A 16039-nucleotide genomic window follows, 5' to 3' on the forward strand; every position below is an offset into this window, starting at 1 on the left:
ATCGGCGCATGTCCCGGTCTCCGGCCCCGCCGTTCATCCAATTTTCTTCATTCCCCGTCTCTTAATTATGTCACAGTTCCCTCGAGACACACATTCTCCAACACACACACACACACACACACACACACACATGCGTTCGCTGTCATTGTTACACCGAACACGGGAAGCTGCAAACCGTTTGCAAACAACGACAACAGCCGGAATAATTACACACTAGTTACAAAGTGCCCGCCTACTCCATCACCAGCACACTCCGGAAACGCACCGTGTTCGAAATCATGTGCTCCGACGCCTTCCTTGCCTCCGCCAGAGGAAACTTCTCGACCATGCACTTGACCCCGTGTGTCGCCGCAAAGTCGAGCGCCGCCTCCGTGTCAATCTGATGTCCGCTCGGCCACCCGCCCACCGACTTGCCGCCGATAATCAGGTCCACCGAGTCCACCTCCAGCTTCCCGACCGGCGCCAGCACTAGCAGCTTGCCCCCGGGCATGAGTCCGCCAGTGAGGGGCGAGATGGCCTTGGCGTGAGGCGCCGTCGCCACGATCAACGCAGCACCCCCGAGCTCCTGCAGCCTCTTGACTGGGTCCTCCGCGCTGGTGTCAATGTACTCGTGCGCACCCAGCTTCGTCGCAAACTCCTTCTTGGACGAACCCGAGCTGAGAACTGCCACCTTGTATCCCATCTTATTGGCGTACTGCACCCCGAGGTGCCCCAGTCCGCCGAGACCCTGGATCACCACGAGGCTGCCGTGCTCGATGCCCTGTTTGCGGATGCTGTTGAACACCGTCACACCAGCGCAGAGGAGCGGCGCCGAGTCCGCTGGGTCCATGTTCTTCGGCACCCGCACAACGGCTTCCGCCCGGAGAAGCACATACTCGGCGTATCCGCCATCCATCGAGACGCCGTTGACCGCCGTGTTTTGGCACGTTTGGAAGAAGCCCTTCTGGCATTGGGGGCATGATCCGTCGTGACCTGTTGAGGCAGTCAAACGTCAGCAGATGTCCTCACTACTTGTCCCACGGGAAAGGACCTACCTCCGTGCCAGGCACCTCCGACCCGCTCTCCGCCCTGGAATCTTGATACGCCATCCCCAACTGCCACCACATCGCCAATGATCTCATGGCCGGGCACTCGAGGGAACAAGCCGTCACCAAAGCCTCCCTCCTGGACAACCACGTCAGAATGGCAGACGCCGCAGGCCAGTACCTTGACCAGGACCTGGCCGGGGCGGGGCTTCTTCAGCTCCTGGTCGACAATCTCAAGCGGTGCGCGCACCGACTTGATCACGGCCGCCTTGTACGTCTTCGGAAGTGAAGCCATGTTGGGTGCAGTTGGTGAAGTATGTGATATGAATGACTAGGTGTTGCAGTTGAAAATTCAAGATCAAAGTGAGAATTTGGTTCGGTAGTTAGTTTGACAATCTCTCGAGGCTAGGCCGGACTAGATTGTCTTTAAATACCAGAGCACCAGTCCACGAAAGGGCATCTGGGTCTATCGGTCACCACGTAGGCAGAGACTAACTCCAGCTCCAGGTTACTAATACCCCTCATCTCAACAACATCAGACAGTCAACGGCAAGGATCTTTGGCGCCTCCACAGGTAACGGAGACTCCGGCTGGACATGGGGTGCGAGCATACTTTGCCATATTCGTCTGGGACCTACATTTACGCGGTGCCTTATCGGGAAGATCTAGATCTCGGCGTCTCTTGATAGGCCAGCTGCTTATGAATCTTGCTCACGAACTGTCAGTCTAGCGCATGGAGCCGAGAAGGATGACTTCAAATGAGCTTTTTTTGACTGGTTGACCGGATATCAGGTCAATATCTTTTTGGAACCTCATAGCTTGAAGTGACGTCTGGTCTTCAGTTGCGGCCCCGTCCCGTACACTGAACCCCGGCGCTGCTCCACCTCCGCCGTGTGCTCCGTGGGCACCGTGGGCTCCATGGTCTCCGGGAACAGACTAAGTGTCAAAACCGCATTAGTGCGCGTGAGGTTTTGCTGTCCAACGCTTGGCATCGTCTCCAGATGTTCTGCAAGAGCGTTGTAATTCCGCGCCAACTCATGCATCTCCCCTCCTAACGCCGATGGCAGCTAGGGATCGCAGCTTGACGAGTGATGCAAGGTCCTTAGTAGGTAGCGGTGACAATCGCCAAGTCTCTAGATAAGTGAGGGGTGGCTTTGGTCGTCGAGAGTCTAGAGCTTCGGATGACATCAACAAGACCGAATTTCTTCATCACCCCTCAAATGAAGGTCCTACCACCGACGGAATAGCTCAGATCAAGCGTAACTCCAGCACGCCAACTGAAGCTAGTACCCGGGTTACAGCCTCGCTGCAACCATGTCGTCCGGCCCCAAGACAAGTCATTGTCAAATCCATAACGCCGTCAGGCCAGGATGTACAAGCACGCTGATCATATCCGTGGCGGAAGGGATCTCCCGGCTCGGGAATCGAGGCGTTCAGATCGCCTCTCATATCCTCCTTAATCCCGCGCGCCAATCACATATTGATCCCTTTTCGGGCTTACAGCTCACCTTTCTCCAAAGCCGACAGTCACGGAGCAGAGCCGTGGGAGCTTGGATCAGCCCCAGAAGTCCCATTTACTGATTCAATCCAGGTATGGTACGTCATGAACATCAAACCGCCAGCCCTATCGGACCAAAGTCCATCCCATTTGAGCTGATCCAAGCTCCGTCTTCCACAGCACCGAAAACTGACGCTTCACTATCAAACTAGCTCGCGGCTCGGTCTCAACAAAGGTCCAATCCGGCAATTCCTAATCCCCGTCCGAGACATGGCTAATCGACACAAACAGCGGGGTTATCCGCCCTGCTACGCCCGCCGAGCCCCTCCAAAGTGACCCAGAAACCACCTCAAGCTCCTCCATCTCCCACGCAAGCTCGGCCTTTCGCGCGTTGGAACAAGCCTTTTACTAGCGAAGGCATGCCGCGCGTGCATAGCTCCAAAGCCACATGTTCGGAAGCAGATCAGCGCTGCTTCACTGAGGTGCCATTCCTTTCTCCGACAATGGAGCTTTGTTCGTTCCTTCGACGTGGACGCGATTGGGATGACTCGCCCCTCGCGCTTGCGAGCGCCTCTGCAAGCAGCGTCCATTCCATATAAGACCCCAGAGATCCTGCCAAGCTCTCGTGATGAAATCCTGTACCGTAGACTTAATCGACAACCCCGACCTCGCAATCCTTCGTAGCATAAGCACACGACACTTCTCAGCAAATCCACCAAAAGAAATCCATTAGCTCTCAACATGTCGCTCCAAGATAAGGTCATCGTCATCACCGGCGGCTCCAAGGGCATCGGCCGCGCCATCGCCCTGTCGGCCGCCTCGCAGGGCGCCAAGGTCGTCGTCAACTACAGCAGCGACTCCTCCGCCGCCGACGAGGTCGTCTCCAAGATTGGCAGCGACCGTGCCATCGCCGTCAAGGCCGACAACTCCAAGATGCCCGAGCTGCAGAAGCTCGTGGATGCCACCGTCGACAAGTTTGGCCGCATCGACGTGCTCATCCCCAATGCGGCGCTCATGCAAATGCGCACCGTCGAGAACACCACCGAGGAGGATTTCGACATCATGTTCAACACCAACGTCAAGGGTCCTTATTTCCTGGTTCAAGTACGACTTTCTGTTCCTCATCTCTGATTTTGGGGGTTTATGCATCAAATACATCAAAGGCCCGCTGTGACTAACATGTCCCAGAAAGCGCTTCCCCACATGTCCGAAGGAGGCCGTATCATCCTCCTTTCAACGACCGTCCTCGCATCTAGCAGTCTACCTCCCAACTACCTCCTCTACGCTTCTACGAAAGGCAGCATCGAGCAGATGACCAAGTACATGGCCAAGGACCTCGCCACAAAGGGCATCACCATCAACGCAATTGCCCCTGGCCCCACTGGCACCGATCTTTTTTACAAGGACAAGACCCCAGAGATGGTGCAGCGGGTCACAAGCATGAGCCCCTTCGGCAGGATCGGCACACCAGAGGAGATTGCAGACGTCGCCATCTTCCTTTCTGGAAAGGGTTCATCATGGGTGACAGGACAGGTTATTCGTGTCAATGGCGGAACGGCCTAAGTTTGAGACTTGGAAAGTGTATGCTACGCATTCAGTGCTGGTGAAAGTATAGAAAGATTCCCATTGACGCCTGGCCTTGATTCTCCAAAGCCTGTTTGATTCCATCCATCGCAATCCCATGTCATCGTTGTCGTCTTCCTTGCATCATGCATGTGACTCTAGCTTTATTACTGCGCTCCCAGGGCCGCGAGCGCATTGCGAAGCTCCTTGACAGCCGTCGGGACGTCTTCAAAGTTGAGCGCGGAGATGGCCCACTTTGCATGCTTCTGTGCCTTGGGCAGATCCAAATCATCCATTGGCCCGTTGTTGGGAGTCCAAGAGGTGTTCGAGATGGGCACGACGGGCGCCTTGGGCTGCTGCGGAACGGACGGCGAGGGCTTGAACTGTGGAGCGGCAGGTGGAGGTGTCGGCTTTGGTATTTGCGGTGGCTGCCACGGAGAGGCGGGGTTGGTAGGGCTAAAGGAGGGCGCGGCGGAACCGGCAAACGGCGACGGGGCCGAGGGGGCGTTTGCTGCCGCAGCATCGTTCGCACCAGTTTGGCTCAGAGGCGATGGAGGGAACTGTTCGGGAGGGTCAAAGTAGCCCTGATTCTGCGGCACCGAGGGGTTCGCATCGTTTCCTGAGGGAACAGAAGGCAGGTCAAGCACGCTTGACTGCGCGGGCTCGGGCTCGCTCGGTTCTTGTGGCGGGGCCGGAGCCGAGGGGGCTGCCGCCTGTCTGTAGAACTCGGTTTCCGGGTCGTCCTCGACGGTGGGAGCTGGCGGTGGCGACGCCAGTCCCATGACCTCAGGATCGTTGGGGTCCAAAGAGGGAAGAGCTTCTTCGGGTTCTGGTTCTTTGGGGTTCGATTCGTTGGGATCCTTTCCCTCCTTGATGGCCTTCAATATGCGAGCAGCGTTCCACTTTGCGTATTTGACCTTCTTCTGTGTCTCGTCGTCGATTTGTCCCCAGATATTTCCTAGCAGGAAGAATGTCGCAGCGGCATCATAGGTATCGGCGGTTTTCCTGATTAGACACACCCGTCAAAGTCTGTTGGGGAATGGGACTTGCCAGAGACAGCATACCTGGTAACTTTGTTCGCGCGCATAACCTTCTCTGCGCGATCGAATGTCTCCTGGGCAAACTGCTCGACATAAGCCTGTCCGACGGTATCGTCCGTGATGGCTTCCTCTGCAGCATTTTCGGTTTTCGTCTATTACCGCGTGTTAATGGTATGAATCTCGAGTATGTCCCATTCCAAGGTAAACTGCTTACCCTCTCAAGACGGTCCATCAAGTTGGTGGTGTAGGCCAGACTCTCGTCGTCGACATTGTGCAATTGCTTGGCCAGGATCTGGTTGATAACCCAGTATTCGCCTAGATGCGATGTCAGCCTCGGTGGTCGGGGAAGGTGCGGCGGACTCCATGGCACGCACACCAGTAGGTAACTGCGGGCTTGAAGTCGCGCAGCTGGTTTGCGCGATTGATGAATCTCGTGATGTCGGCCTGTCGCAGGCTATCGGGGATTGGGTCGGCCATGTTGAGCTGGCAGGGCGGGTTGCGGCGGGCAAGCCTAGAAGTTCAGAGCTTGCAACGGACGCGGTGAGAGTTGAAGATGCGTCGGAGGCGTCCAGCGGGAAAGAATCGACGGGATTTCGGGGGCAGAACGCTCACGGGCCGGACATGCGACGAGGGGTGCAACGCCGAGATGTTGGAGACATGTTCTTGGACCTCGTGCTGCATATCGTATCGCTGAGCGTCAAGTGTCCCCACTGTACGTACTTAGTATGTGACATGGCATCACTGGCGGGGAAGGTGGTCACCGGATGCAGAGATGGAGATACATCAGCCATGTACCTTCCTCCTTGCCTGTTGCCTGCGGTGGAGGGAAGGTACTGGAAGCTAGGTACCTAGACTCATGCGCCACACCGTTCAGCTGCTCAAGCCTCACTCAAATGCTGGGTGTGGCTCAAGCTCCAACAGCTCGTGTGGGGTCGTGGCTTGCTTCTCTCCCTCAATGCACAATGCACGGTGCACTGCAGAGCAGTCAATGGCTGCCTGTCATTGACTGGAAATTTCCACGGTTCCATTCACGGTCGAATTGAGCCTGGCAATCGGACCAGGCCATGCGCCTAGGTGAGGGGTTCGCGTCTCACAGTTCCACGCTGGCCTCTTTCCCAAATTGAAAAAGATGCCAACTTGACACCTTTTTTCTTTTTTTCTTTTTACCTGCTTGCTTCCCTTCTTCGTCCCAAGGTTCCCCAATCCCCACGGGTCTTTAAATGCAGACGACGTTCTCTTGAGAGCTGCCCTTCCGGCCGAACCTGAACCTAGTTCCAAGCTCTAACACACACTGCAGTTCCTCCCACGCCTCTCGTCCAAATCTTTCTCTCCCGCCTCCCCCTCTCTTATACCACAACCAACTAAAATCTTCCTGGCGTCACATCCCTTCAGACCCCCCACTCAGGTCACTCCTCAACTCGACCATATCCACCGCGATGCATCACCCCACACTGCTCGCCGCCGCCGGCGTTGCCGTGCTGTCAGCCCTGCCCGGAGTCAATGCCGGCATGTACACCAAGAGCTCGCCCGTCCTGCAGCTCGACGCCCGCAGCTACGACAAGCTGATTGCAAACTCCAACTACACCTCGGTATGCGCCGCCACCCCCGCTGACCAATCTCCAGCCTTCGTTCGCTGACTTACACACCCAACCAGATCGTCGAGTTCTACGCTCCCTGGTGCGGACACTGCCAGAACCTCAAGCCCGCCTACGAAAAGGCCGCCAAGAACCTCAACGGTCTCGCCAAGGTCGCCGCTATCGACTGCGACGATGACGCCAACAAGCCCTTCTGCGGCGGCATGGGCGTTCAGGGTTTCCCGACTCTCAAGATCGTGAGACCCGGCAAGAAGCCCGGCAAGCCCATCGTCGAGGACTACCAGGGCCCCCGTACCGCCACCGGTATCGTTGAGGCCGTCGTCGACAAGATCACCAACCACGTGAAGCGCGTCACCGACAAGGACCTCGACTCCTTCCTCGAGGGCGACAAGCCCAAGGCCATTCTTTTCACCGAGAAGGGAACCACCAGCGCCCTCCTGCGCAGCGTCGCCATTGACTTCCTCGACGCCGTCAAGGTTGGCCAGGTCCGCAGCAAGGAGTCTGTTGCCGTCGAAAAGTTTGGAGTCAAGTCTTTCCCTACTCTGGTTCTCCTGCCTGGTGGCGACAAGGAACCCATTACCTACGATGGAGAGATGAAGAAGGACGGTCTCGTCAAGTTTATTTCTCAGGTCGCCGAGCCTAACCCCGACCCTGCGCCCGCCAAGGACAAGAAGAAGGCTGAGAAGACGGAAAAGAAGGAGGAGAAGAAGGCCGACAAGAAGGCCGACAAGAAATCCTCCGCCAAGCCCGCCGCTGCCGAAGAGGCATCCCCCGAGCCCGAGACGCCTACCGAGACCCCCGCTACCCAGGAGACTCCCGCTGCTCCTGCCACTCCCGCTATTCCCGTCATCGCCACCCCCGAGACTCTCCAGAAAGAGTGCCTCAGTCCCAAGTCTCACACCTGCATCCTCGCCTTTGTCCCCACCAAGGAGAACGAGAAGGCCCAGAAGGCCCTCAGCAGCCTTGCTGAGCTCGCCCACAAGTACGCCAAGGGCCAGCGCAAGATCTTCCCCTTCTTCTCCGTCCCCGAGGAGAACACCGCCGGCGCCTCCGTTGTTAAGGGTCTGTCTCTCAAGGGCGATGTCGAAATTGTTGCTCTGAACGCTCGCCGCAACTGGTGGAGACACTACGAGGGTGACTTCGACCTCGTGAGCGTCGAGAACTGGGTTGACGCTATCCGTCTGGGTGAGGGTGCCAAGAAGAAGCTTCCTGAGGGCGTGGTAGTCGAGGAGGTCGCGACCCCCAAGGAGAGCACCGAGTCTACTGCGGCCACTGAGCCCACCCCCGAGCCGGAAACTGAGGCTCCCAAGGAGGCGGCGTCTGAGACTCCTGCTGCGCACGACGAGTTGTAAACAAGAAAAAGGCCTGCATGATGTTCTGTACGCATGATTAGCTGGAGTTGTACCATAACAATCAGTAGGGAATCTGACCGTTGATAATATTATACTTTCCACTGTCGTAATGCGTCATATCCGCTGCAACAGTCCTATGATTCCATCTCCAGATCCAGACCAGTTCCCTTCTCCGCCGCACCCTCCTGCACCATCTGCCTGCCCTTCTCCTTCACTACCCTATCCATGAACTGCCGCACCTGCTTGCAGCCGTCTACGCCAACTGCCAGCATGCCCTCCAGGCGGCTGACCTGCACGCGACTCTCGCAGACCAGGACGGCAACGCGGTCCGTCAGACCAAGTGTTCCCACCGTCAGGTACGGCAACTCCTGCTCCTCCTGCGTGTTCAAATCCAGCAGAGGGTCGGCGCCGTCGTCAGCAGCGGCATATGTTGATGTCGAGCCTGCAGTGCATGCGGCAATGTAGTCGGTCATGGGAATACCCGCGTCAATCAGGGCGAGAGTCGAGGCATTGAGCAGCGCAGCCAGCAGAGAGCCATCCTGCGACAGGACGTGCAGCGAGATTGAGATGCTGCTGTGGGGGAAGAGATGGGTGTGGAGGTTCGCGGCGACAGCCTTGGCGATGGCAGCCTCAAGTTCTTGGTTGCGCCTGCAGAGACGGAAAACAGTCAGTCAATTATTGCCCTCATCGTCGCATCTCGGGTTCACGTCGGCACCCACTTGTCATTGCGACCGCGCTTCCTGCGGTCGACTGAGCTGAAGCCGGCAACTACAATGTTGACATTGACGGCAGCGTCCTTTGTCTGACCACCCGCACCTCCGCGTCGCTGGGGTTCGCTCGGTCCCGTCACGACGCACATGACCTTGGTGTGTCCCATCTCGAGGTAGCTGGAGCCATCTGCGGCCTCCTGGGTGCGGATCTGGGCATGCAGGCGTCGGAGCTCGTTCCAGCGGCGGCCGTCCACGCGCAGCAGCGCCATGGAATATGTTGATGTGTCGAGCGGCATCGTCGTCTGTTGTTGCTATCGTCAATTCCGGGGGAAAAGGAGGATTGCTGCGAATTGGTGTGCTGGGAAATTCGAGAACAGATGATGTCGCGCGCAGACCGAACCAAAATTTTGGGAAGCGTCAATCCACCATGGCACTTGCCGCCTGCGAAAGCAAGCACCAAGTGGGATGGTGAGGTGGGGCCGCACGGCGTCGGTCCGCGATGCACGGGCCATTGAACCCTTGGGGCCCTGAGCCCAGCTCTCAAGGAAAGTCAAGAATCAAGATTCAAGACAGGCCCGCACTGTCCCTTCCCCAGATCGCGGGGAAGCTGCCTTACCCTGCCCTCCATCAACTGCAAGCCGAGAGCTACAAGAAACGGGAAAGGTCTTGAAACTAAAGCCCGAGTCCAGCATGGATGGTGCAAGTTGACGTGCAGGCCACACGACACCTCGTCCGACCAGCAACCCATTGGCGGGATCCGAAAACGCGGGGTAGCGAGAGTTAATGCTGCACCTAATATCCGGAACGCTTCTGACGGGACGGTCCATCGAGGGATTCAGCAGACCACGAGACCCAAGCCGCGAGGTGGTCTGACAGGAGGAACATGTTGCGCGGGCATTGTCTGTGTCGCCTGAGTACGATCCCGTCCCCTTGGCGGGTAGATTTACAGGCGATCACCGCTCACATACATCTCGTCACATCGGCAGATCAGGTACACCCGCTGTTAGTGATAAATCATGTTTCTCGTTCCTCGTCATGCTACAATTACATACAATCTCGTCGCAAGAGAAGAATGCGGTCGGCCGCTGTGGCCGCCGTTATGATCCAGTTCAAACCCAGTGCTTGCATTCCAGCCTGTCCCGTGCCGTACCGAATCCGTAAAGCCAATCCCAGAGTTGCGAGTGAATAGGAAATGAGAGTTTCAAAGTGCGTGAGATGGGCTCTCACCTCACCATCATCATTACGCCATGACCAAGACGCCTACGCTGGACGTATTGAACTCCGTAGGCGGCGGCACCAGAACAAGGTTGCTGCTGGGCTGAGGCTCATCGTCAGGCCCATCGGTCCATCCTCGGTCGGGGCCCCAGCGAATCTTGCGGTTATTCGCCGCAGTTATTTCGAGGAGCCCTTTCATCATTGCACCCGATTTCTTAACACTTGGCCACGCGTCAAAAGTGACCGTGTCAAGCCAGGGCATCTCGTTCATGACCTCTGTAAGAAGAGATCGACAAAAGCCTTCGTAAAAGCCGTCTGAACGGCGGAATCCGTTGAAGATACCGTCGCTGGGGTCGCATTCGACCATGACCAGGAGTCGACGGACGTTGACGCATTGCTGGAGTCCTAAAGCTGGAGTGACTATCCATCCTCGTGGCGGCTTGCTCCAGCCGGGACCGAGTCGCAGCTCCAACGAGGTGATGTGGGATCGTGAGGCTGGCTTCATGCGGGCCAGCAGCGGCTTCTTGGTCTTGAAATACTTGCCCGGGTGGGTGGGAAAGATCCGGAACGAGCGGCTGCTGTAGAAGTAGTGGGAGACTTCTTGGTATATGGTACGGCAAACCCTTTGAATGCCGAGCTTTTTGTGGTATTTCTTGTAGTTGTCCGGGTCAAGATCAATGACCTTGCCGTCGCCCTCGAAGTAGTAGTCGTACACCTTAAGGCGAAGTTCGGACGGCAGTGACATGAAGGGGAAGGGCTTCGCCTTCCGTCTAGCCTTCTTCTGCTCAAGAGAGAGCGCGCTCATGGGCAAGTTGTTCACCTCGCTGTCCCAGTCCGCTTCGGAGGCGTACGTCGAAGGGTAGGCGGAACTCAGTGGTGTCGTAAGAGTAGACGAGATGGGCGTGGGGTCATGCGACGGACCCAAAGCCCGGGAGACCTTGACACGGCGAACCATCATGGCGGATTGCTGTTGTCGTTCGAAGGATCAATGGCGGATTTCGAATGGGATATCGGTGGCCCGGAATATCTTAGGGCGAGTCGTGGAATCGGTCGTCGATAAGGAGGACGGGAGTGGCGGGGTGGCGGGGTCTTTGTCGCGCAAGGGTATCTAGCGGCAGTATGTGCAGAGATTTCAATAGCGATGAGGTGCAATGTTTAGGCGAAGCAGGTCAAGAGGCAGTCTGGAAGGACGCGAAGAATCACAGAGGGTGGTCCCATTGTGATCGTGGCATCGAACTTGGGGACCACCCTCTAGAATTCACCACGCGCAACAGCCATGGTGACGGTGTGAAGAAGCGGGACGGGGATGACTGGAATGGTTTGGGATTGGGCGGAGGCTATGGCGCTATGTGTCGTCGATTCAGCGATGGTGGAAGGTCGAAGGATCCTGCTCTTCGAAATGACCACAGAGGTGTAGATGGGAGAAGTAGTAAATCGGACAGATCGGGGTCGAGCTCGGTATATGTGAGGGGAAGAGGAAGACGAGGTGCGGAAAGCGCAGCACCTCAGCTCATGCATGAAGGTCACTGCCAGAATACCAGACGCTGCCAGCACCAGAAAGACCGGAGACGAAGGCGCGGCGGACTGGATGCTGGGCTGCAGCGCTGCAGGAGACGGGGACAAGGTTCGCACGTGAGCCCCTGCTGGTTTAATTGACTAAGCCTGACGAGCCGGGGCCAATCAGCTGAGGGCAGGCCAAAGTGGAACGGCTTCTGCACCGAGAATGACCTCATTGGGCGAGACGGACTGTGACGCTGAGCTGCCTTAGTCATTCGATGTCGGAGAACGGATCAAGTTCGGCGATAAGCGGCACTGAGGAGGAGCTTGGACTCAGGCGGCCAGGCCCAATCAGAGCTCCAAATTCAACAGAAACCTTCCACGATGGAGTGGGGTGACTGGTGGATGTACCCCTCCGGCACCAGCTGCGTGCAATGGTACTTGTGTGCGCTACGTAACTTTGCACCTGCCAAAGTGCAGGTCAGTGACCTTGACTTTGAGTGTGTGAGGTGGTGCTTCCCTCTGTGCCTCTCAAAAATTTCTAGTGGCTTCGTCAGGAATATCGCCAGCCCACTCCGCCTGCTCCAACCTCGACAACGCCTGCCAGGCCTTTCTTCGTTGTCGGCGCATCACCTCCACCGCCCCTTGTTCACGATTTACGATTGAACCATCTTTGGGTCTTGACACCCTTGCATTCATATACGCCGACATTGGCCCTTGAGACGTCATGCTGTCAAGGGCAGCTCGGTTCGCGCGCCTGCAGCCCTCTGCGGCGCAGCTGTATCGCCCAGTCGCAACACCACTGACAAGACCCCAATTCGTGGCCGCAACATGGAGCAGAAACTTCGCCCAGCAGAAGAAGCCAAAGAGCGCCTCTGGATCTGCCCCCAAGCCCGCCGATAGCCAGAAGCCTGCGGACTCAACACCCGAAACCACATCACCGAAAGCTTCAACCAACGCCTCCGATGCCGAAGCTAAGACAAACGCCTCCGATGCGACCGAAGCCCCCGAGGAACCCACACCGACCGGCCCTCTGCCCGATCTGACGCAGGGCATTCCGTCCACTCTTGCCTACGAGATGTCCGGCGCGACCAACAAGGCTGCCCTTGCTGCCATCGCCGAGGAGGATGCTGTCGCATCTGGTGGCGGCCGTGGCCGTGGAGAACTCCCCGATTCAGCATATGTCTCTTCAACAGACAGGAAAAGACAGCAGCTTGCCAACCGCATGTACCTTGCCTTCCTTGGATTCACTATCACTGGTGCGATCTACCTCGGCCGCAACTGGGACGACGAGATCGAGGCCAAGAGGCATGCCGAGGACGCACCCAACGGCTGGGGATTTGGAGAGTGGTGGAACAGAGTGAAGGCGCGTACAGGAGACTTCCTCAACTACTACCAAGAGCCCGCCTTCGAAAAGCTCTTGCCCGACCCGGATCCGTCCTTCGAGCGTCCCTACACTCTCTGCATCAGCTTGGAGGACTTGCTGGTCCACAGCGAGTGGTCTCGTGAGCACGGCTGGAGAGTTGCTAAGCGGCCCGGTGTCGATTACTTCCTGCGCTACCTCAGCCAGTACTACGAGTTGGTCCTCTTCACCAGTGTGCCCTTCGCTATTGGAGAGCCGCTCGTCAGGAAGCTCGACCCTTACCGCTTCATCATGTGGCCCCTCTACCGCGAAGCAACCAAGTACAAGGACGGAGAGTTCGTCAAGGTATGCGTCTGGTCTCTTTTTCGTTTCTGCGACCAGGGCTAATTCAGACTCAGGATCTTTCCTACCTTAACCGTGACCTGTCTAAGGTGATCATTATCGACACCAACGAGAAGCACGTTCAGCACCAGCCGGAGAATGCCATTGTTCTTCCCAAGTGGAAGGGCGACTCTTCAGACAAGGAATTGGTCGGCTTGATCCCTTTCCTCGAGTACATCCACACGATGCAATACGGCGATGTTCGCAAGGTCCTCAAGTCTTTCGACGGCAAGCACATTCCCACCGAGTTCGCGCGCCGTGAGGCCATCGCTCGTGCCGAGTTCCAGAAGCAGGTTGAGGCCAAGAAGAAGAAGGCGCCCTCTGGAATGAGCTTGTTAGGAGGTATGCTGGGCCTGAAGCCCTCTAACATGAGCCTCATGGTCTCTCCCGACGGTGAGCAGAACCCTCACGAGGCTCTCGCCCAGGGCAAGATGCTCCAGGATATCGCCCGTGAGCGTGGACAGCGCAACTACGAGCTTCTCGAGAAGGAGATTCGCGAGAACGGCGAGAAGTGGCTGAAGGAGGAGGCCGCCATGCAGGAGAAGATGCAGCAGGAGGCCATGCAGAACATGATGGGCTCTTTCGGCGGCTGGTTCGTGAAGAGTGACGACCCCAACAAGAAGCAGTAAAAGGGTGGACACTCCACTCAAACCAAAGCTAATGAGCACAAGCTGTGCGTTTTTACACTACACCTTTCTTCTCTCCTCTTACCAAAATTACTTGTACTTGTATTATCGGGGCGGGTTCCGGCGATGGAGAGGCGCCACAACTTGCATATAGACTTGACGACGCGTGGGTCTGCGCATGTACGAATCTCTGTATACTACCCTTACCTCTAGGCCACCTTGGAGAAGCTGGTGTAGCCAGCTTGGTGTATCTATGTGAAGATATTGAGTTCTCCAACACTGTTTTCGGTCATGACGCACCGAACCTTCTGAAGCGAGTGTATTTGATATCAGACACTACGAATAACAGCATGCCCGACGCCAGTTTCGTCTGATTCATCTCATGTCCTCCAATCCTTGCTCCTTACCATCAGTGATTCTCTGGTATCTGGTATCTCGACGCAAAATGATTCCCTCAAAGACAACGTTAATTCTCTAACCATCCCCAACATGGCACCTGAGCTTAACCCGTCCACTCTTGCAGCCTAAACTCTCGAGTCCTTCTTGGGTGGGTAAAGTCCCTGACGTCTACACTCCTCGCAGTTGGCATTCGAATAGCATTGGAACTTCCTGATAACCAGGTCAGCGTCAAGATTCTTTCATATGATGTAGTCTGAACTCACTCTTCTTTCGGGATCTTGTCGCAGTCGCAGGATTTTGTGCACCACTCAATAGTGATTTGCCGGGGCAAGAGCTTCCCCGCGGTCATGAGCGAATCGACCTCTTGCGCGGCTCTGCTGTCGACCTTTGCGGTTGGCGCGGCAAGGCCAAGGCCGGCGAGGACGGCGAAGATGGTGAAGTGGGAGATCTGCATGTTGATGTTGTTGAGATATGCTCGAGGCTGAAGGTATTCTCAGAAGTGAATGGAGCGTCTTTGGGATGAGAAGTATTGAAGTGATGGTGCAGGCTGTGGCTCGTCTTGGAATGGTGTCTGGATGTCTTGACTGAATCTCCAATCTCAATCCGGATCTTGCTTCAGTTTATATACTCTTTCGCTGAGAGTGAAGAGCGAATGTCGAGCTTGAATCTCACTCGGCCTGGGTTATCGCCAAGAGAGAAGAAGATCCCTAGTTCGTCTCTGACCTGTCACCGCCTCATCACCTGTCCGATGTTTGCTTCAGCCTTCAGCGGCCACCAGCAGCAGAAGCCTCTATTCCAAGACCTCGTGACGGCTCAACGCTGACGACCTCGGCGATATCAACCCACCCCAGCCTGGTCTCGATCTGACCGGCGTTGAGAGCGGATGACAGAAGGCGACAAGATTTCGATAGCGCAGCTGTCCTGTGGCGCGCGGCAGCGTCGTACGGGGCGCACAATGCAGTTGACAAACACATGGCGGGGTAGCAGTTGCATGCATGACAGGCGACTTATAGACGCGAGCTCTGGACCCGGTATACAGGGCAACCGGTAAGGGAGAGAGACAGAAAGGTGCACGCCAGATGTGCATGTTCTACTTCCATCGCCCCCGGCTCGTACCGCAGAAGACTTCGCTTGTGCGACGTGACAAGAGGCGCGTTGAACCGGGGGTCAGGTCCGTGAAGCAAATATCCGGTTGGCATGAGGTGATATTGCACACATACACACACACACACACACATCTCCAGCCTCCCTGCTCGGCAGCGGAGGCTTACCGGCCGTGGCGCAGTAGTCCACGGGCTCACGGGCTCTCACAGAGTGGTACGGGGAGCACATGGCCGGTGTCGAGACATGGCGGGAGCGTCGAGACCTTGCCGCGGTTGGCCAGGCACGCTGGGTCATTTGGAAAACATTGAGCAGAGGATTGTTACCCCTCACATGTGCTTGCGAACCACAGAATGCGCACACAGGATGTTCAAATTTTGCTTCCTTGCCTCATTAGCGGTGAGAGATTCAGTTTGTGAAGAGTACCTTACGCGACGGGGCTGACCGAGACAACGAAGGCTGCGGTGCTGCATCAGAACGGCGAGATCCTGGAAGCACAAGATAGCCAGAGCTCGGCTGCCAAAGACAGGAGCTCTAGAACGATGCTACGAGGCGCAAGACTTCGGAGGCAGGTACGCTGACTTGTGTAGAACGCTGGTAACATATGATGGCATGGGTTTGTGGACACCAGGGCGAAGGAATGTGGTCTGAGGAAAACATGCCAAAGGCGAATT

General features: G+C 56.6%; 8 protein-coding genes across 8 annotated transcripts; 3 read left to right on the forward strand and 5 right to left on the reverse strand.

The window, feature by feature from the left end:
- Nucleotides 1-232: 232 nt before the first annotated feature.
- Nucleotides 233-1320, reverse strand: patD-0 (Alcohol dehydrogenase patD; the record flags this gene model as incomplete). Its single annotated transcript, XM_036642202.1, has 2 exons — nucleotides 233-972; nucleotides 1035-1320. 2 exons carry the CDS (start codon nucleotides 1318-1320, stop codon nucleotides 233-235), a joined length of 1026 nt encoding a protein of 341 aa, XP_036492441.1.
- Nucleotides 1321-3264: 1944 nt separating this feature from the next.
- On the forward strand, nucleotides 3265-4086 carry CGCS363_v010354 (NADPH-dependent aldehyde reductase-like protein; the record flags this gene model as incomplete). The annotated part of the gene is made up of 2 exons (XM_036642203.1): nucleotides 3265-3627; nucleotides 3712-4086. The coding sequence occupies 2 exons, from the start codon at nucleotides 3265-3267 to the stop codon at nucleotides 4084-4086; spliced, it is 738 nt and encodes a 245-aa protein (XP_036492447.1).
- A 167-nt stretch (nucleotides 4087-4253) lies between these two features.
- On the reverse strand, nucleotides 4254-5603 carry CGCS363_v010355 (Vacuolar protein sorting-associated protein VTA1-like protein; the record flags this gene model as incomplete). Its single annotated transcript, XM_036642204.1, has 4 exons — nucleotides 4254-5091; nucleotides 5151-5278; nucleotides 5341-5441; nucleotides 5501-5603. 4 exons carry the CDS (start codon nucleotides 5601-5603, stop codon nucleotides 4254-4256), a joined length of 1170 nt encoding a protein of 389 aa, XP_036492446.1.
- Nucleotides 5604-6562: 959 nt separating this feature from the next.
- CGCS363_v010356 (putative protein disulfide-isomerase) lies at nucleotides 6563-8073 on the forward strand (the record flags this gene model as incomplete). The annotated part of the gene is made up of 2 exons (XM_036642205.1): nucleotides 6563-6715; nucleotides 6781-8073. The coding sequence occupies 2 exons, from the start codon at nucleotides 6563-6565 to the stop codon at nucleotides 8071-8073; spliced, it is 1446 nt and encodes a 481-aa protein (XP_036492445.1).
- Nucleotides 8074-8207: 134 nt separating this feature from the next.
- On the reverse strand, nucleotides 8208-9079 carry SKI6 (Exosome complex component SKI6; the record flags this gene model as incomplete). Its single annotated transcript, XM_036642206.1, has 2 exons — nucleotides 8208-8721; nucleotides 8793-9079. The coding sequence occupies 2 exons, from the start codon at nucleotides 9077-9079 to the stop codon at nucleotides 8208-8210; spliced, it is 801 nt and encodes a 266-aa protein (XP_036492444.1).
- A 944-nt stretch (nucleotides 9080-10023) lies between these two features.
- CGCS363_v010358 (uncharacterized protein) lies at nucleotides 10024-10956 on the reverse strand (the record flags this gene model as incomplete). The annotated part of the gene is made up of 1 exon (XM_036642207.1): nucleotides 10024-10956. The coding sequence occupies one exon, from the start codon at nucleotides 10954-10956 to the stop codon at nucleotides 10024-10026; it is 933 nt and encodes a 310-aa protein (XP_036492573.1).
- Nucleotides 10957-12222: 1266 nt separating this feature from the next.
- On the forward strand, nucleotides 12223-13868 carry TIM50 (Mitochondrial import inner membrane translocase subunit TIM50; the record flags this gene model as incomplete). Its single annotated transcript, XM_036642208.1, has 2 exons — nucleotides 12223-13203; nucleotides 13257-13868. 2 exons carry the CDS (start codon nucleotides 12223-12225, stop codon nucleotides 13866-13868), a joined length of 1593 nt encoding a protein of 530 aa, XP_036492572.1.
- A 521-nt stretch (nucleotides 13869-14389) lies between these two features.
- Nucleotides 14390-14718, reverse strand: CGCS363_v010360 (uncharacterized protein; the record flags this gene model as incomplete). Its single annotated transcript, XM_036642209.1, has 2 exons — nucleotides 14390-14474; nucleotides 14528-14718. 2 exons carry the CDS (start codon nucleotides 14716-14718, stop codon nucleotides 14390-14392), a joined length of 276 nt encoding a protein of 91 aa, XP_036491630.1.
- Between the last annotated feature and the right edge of the window lie 1321 nt (nucleotides 14719-16039).

Source organism: Colletotrichum siamense (assembly GCF_013390195.1).
Source record: "Colletotrichum siamense strain Cg363 chromosome Unknown KSG_Cg363_contig07, whole genome shotgun sequence".
Taxonomy (NCBI): domain Eukaryota; kingdom Fungi; phylum Ascomycota; class Sordariomycetes; order Glomerellales; family Glomerellaceae; genus Colletotrichum; species Colletotrichum siamense.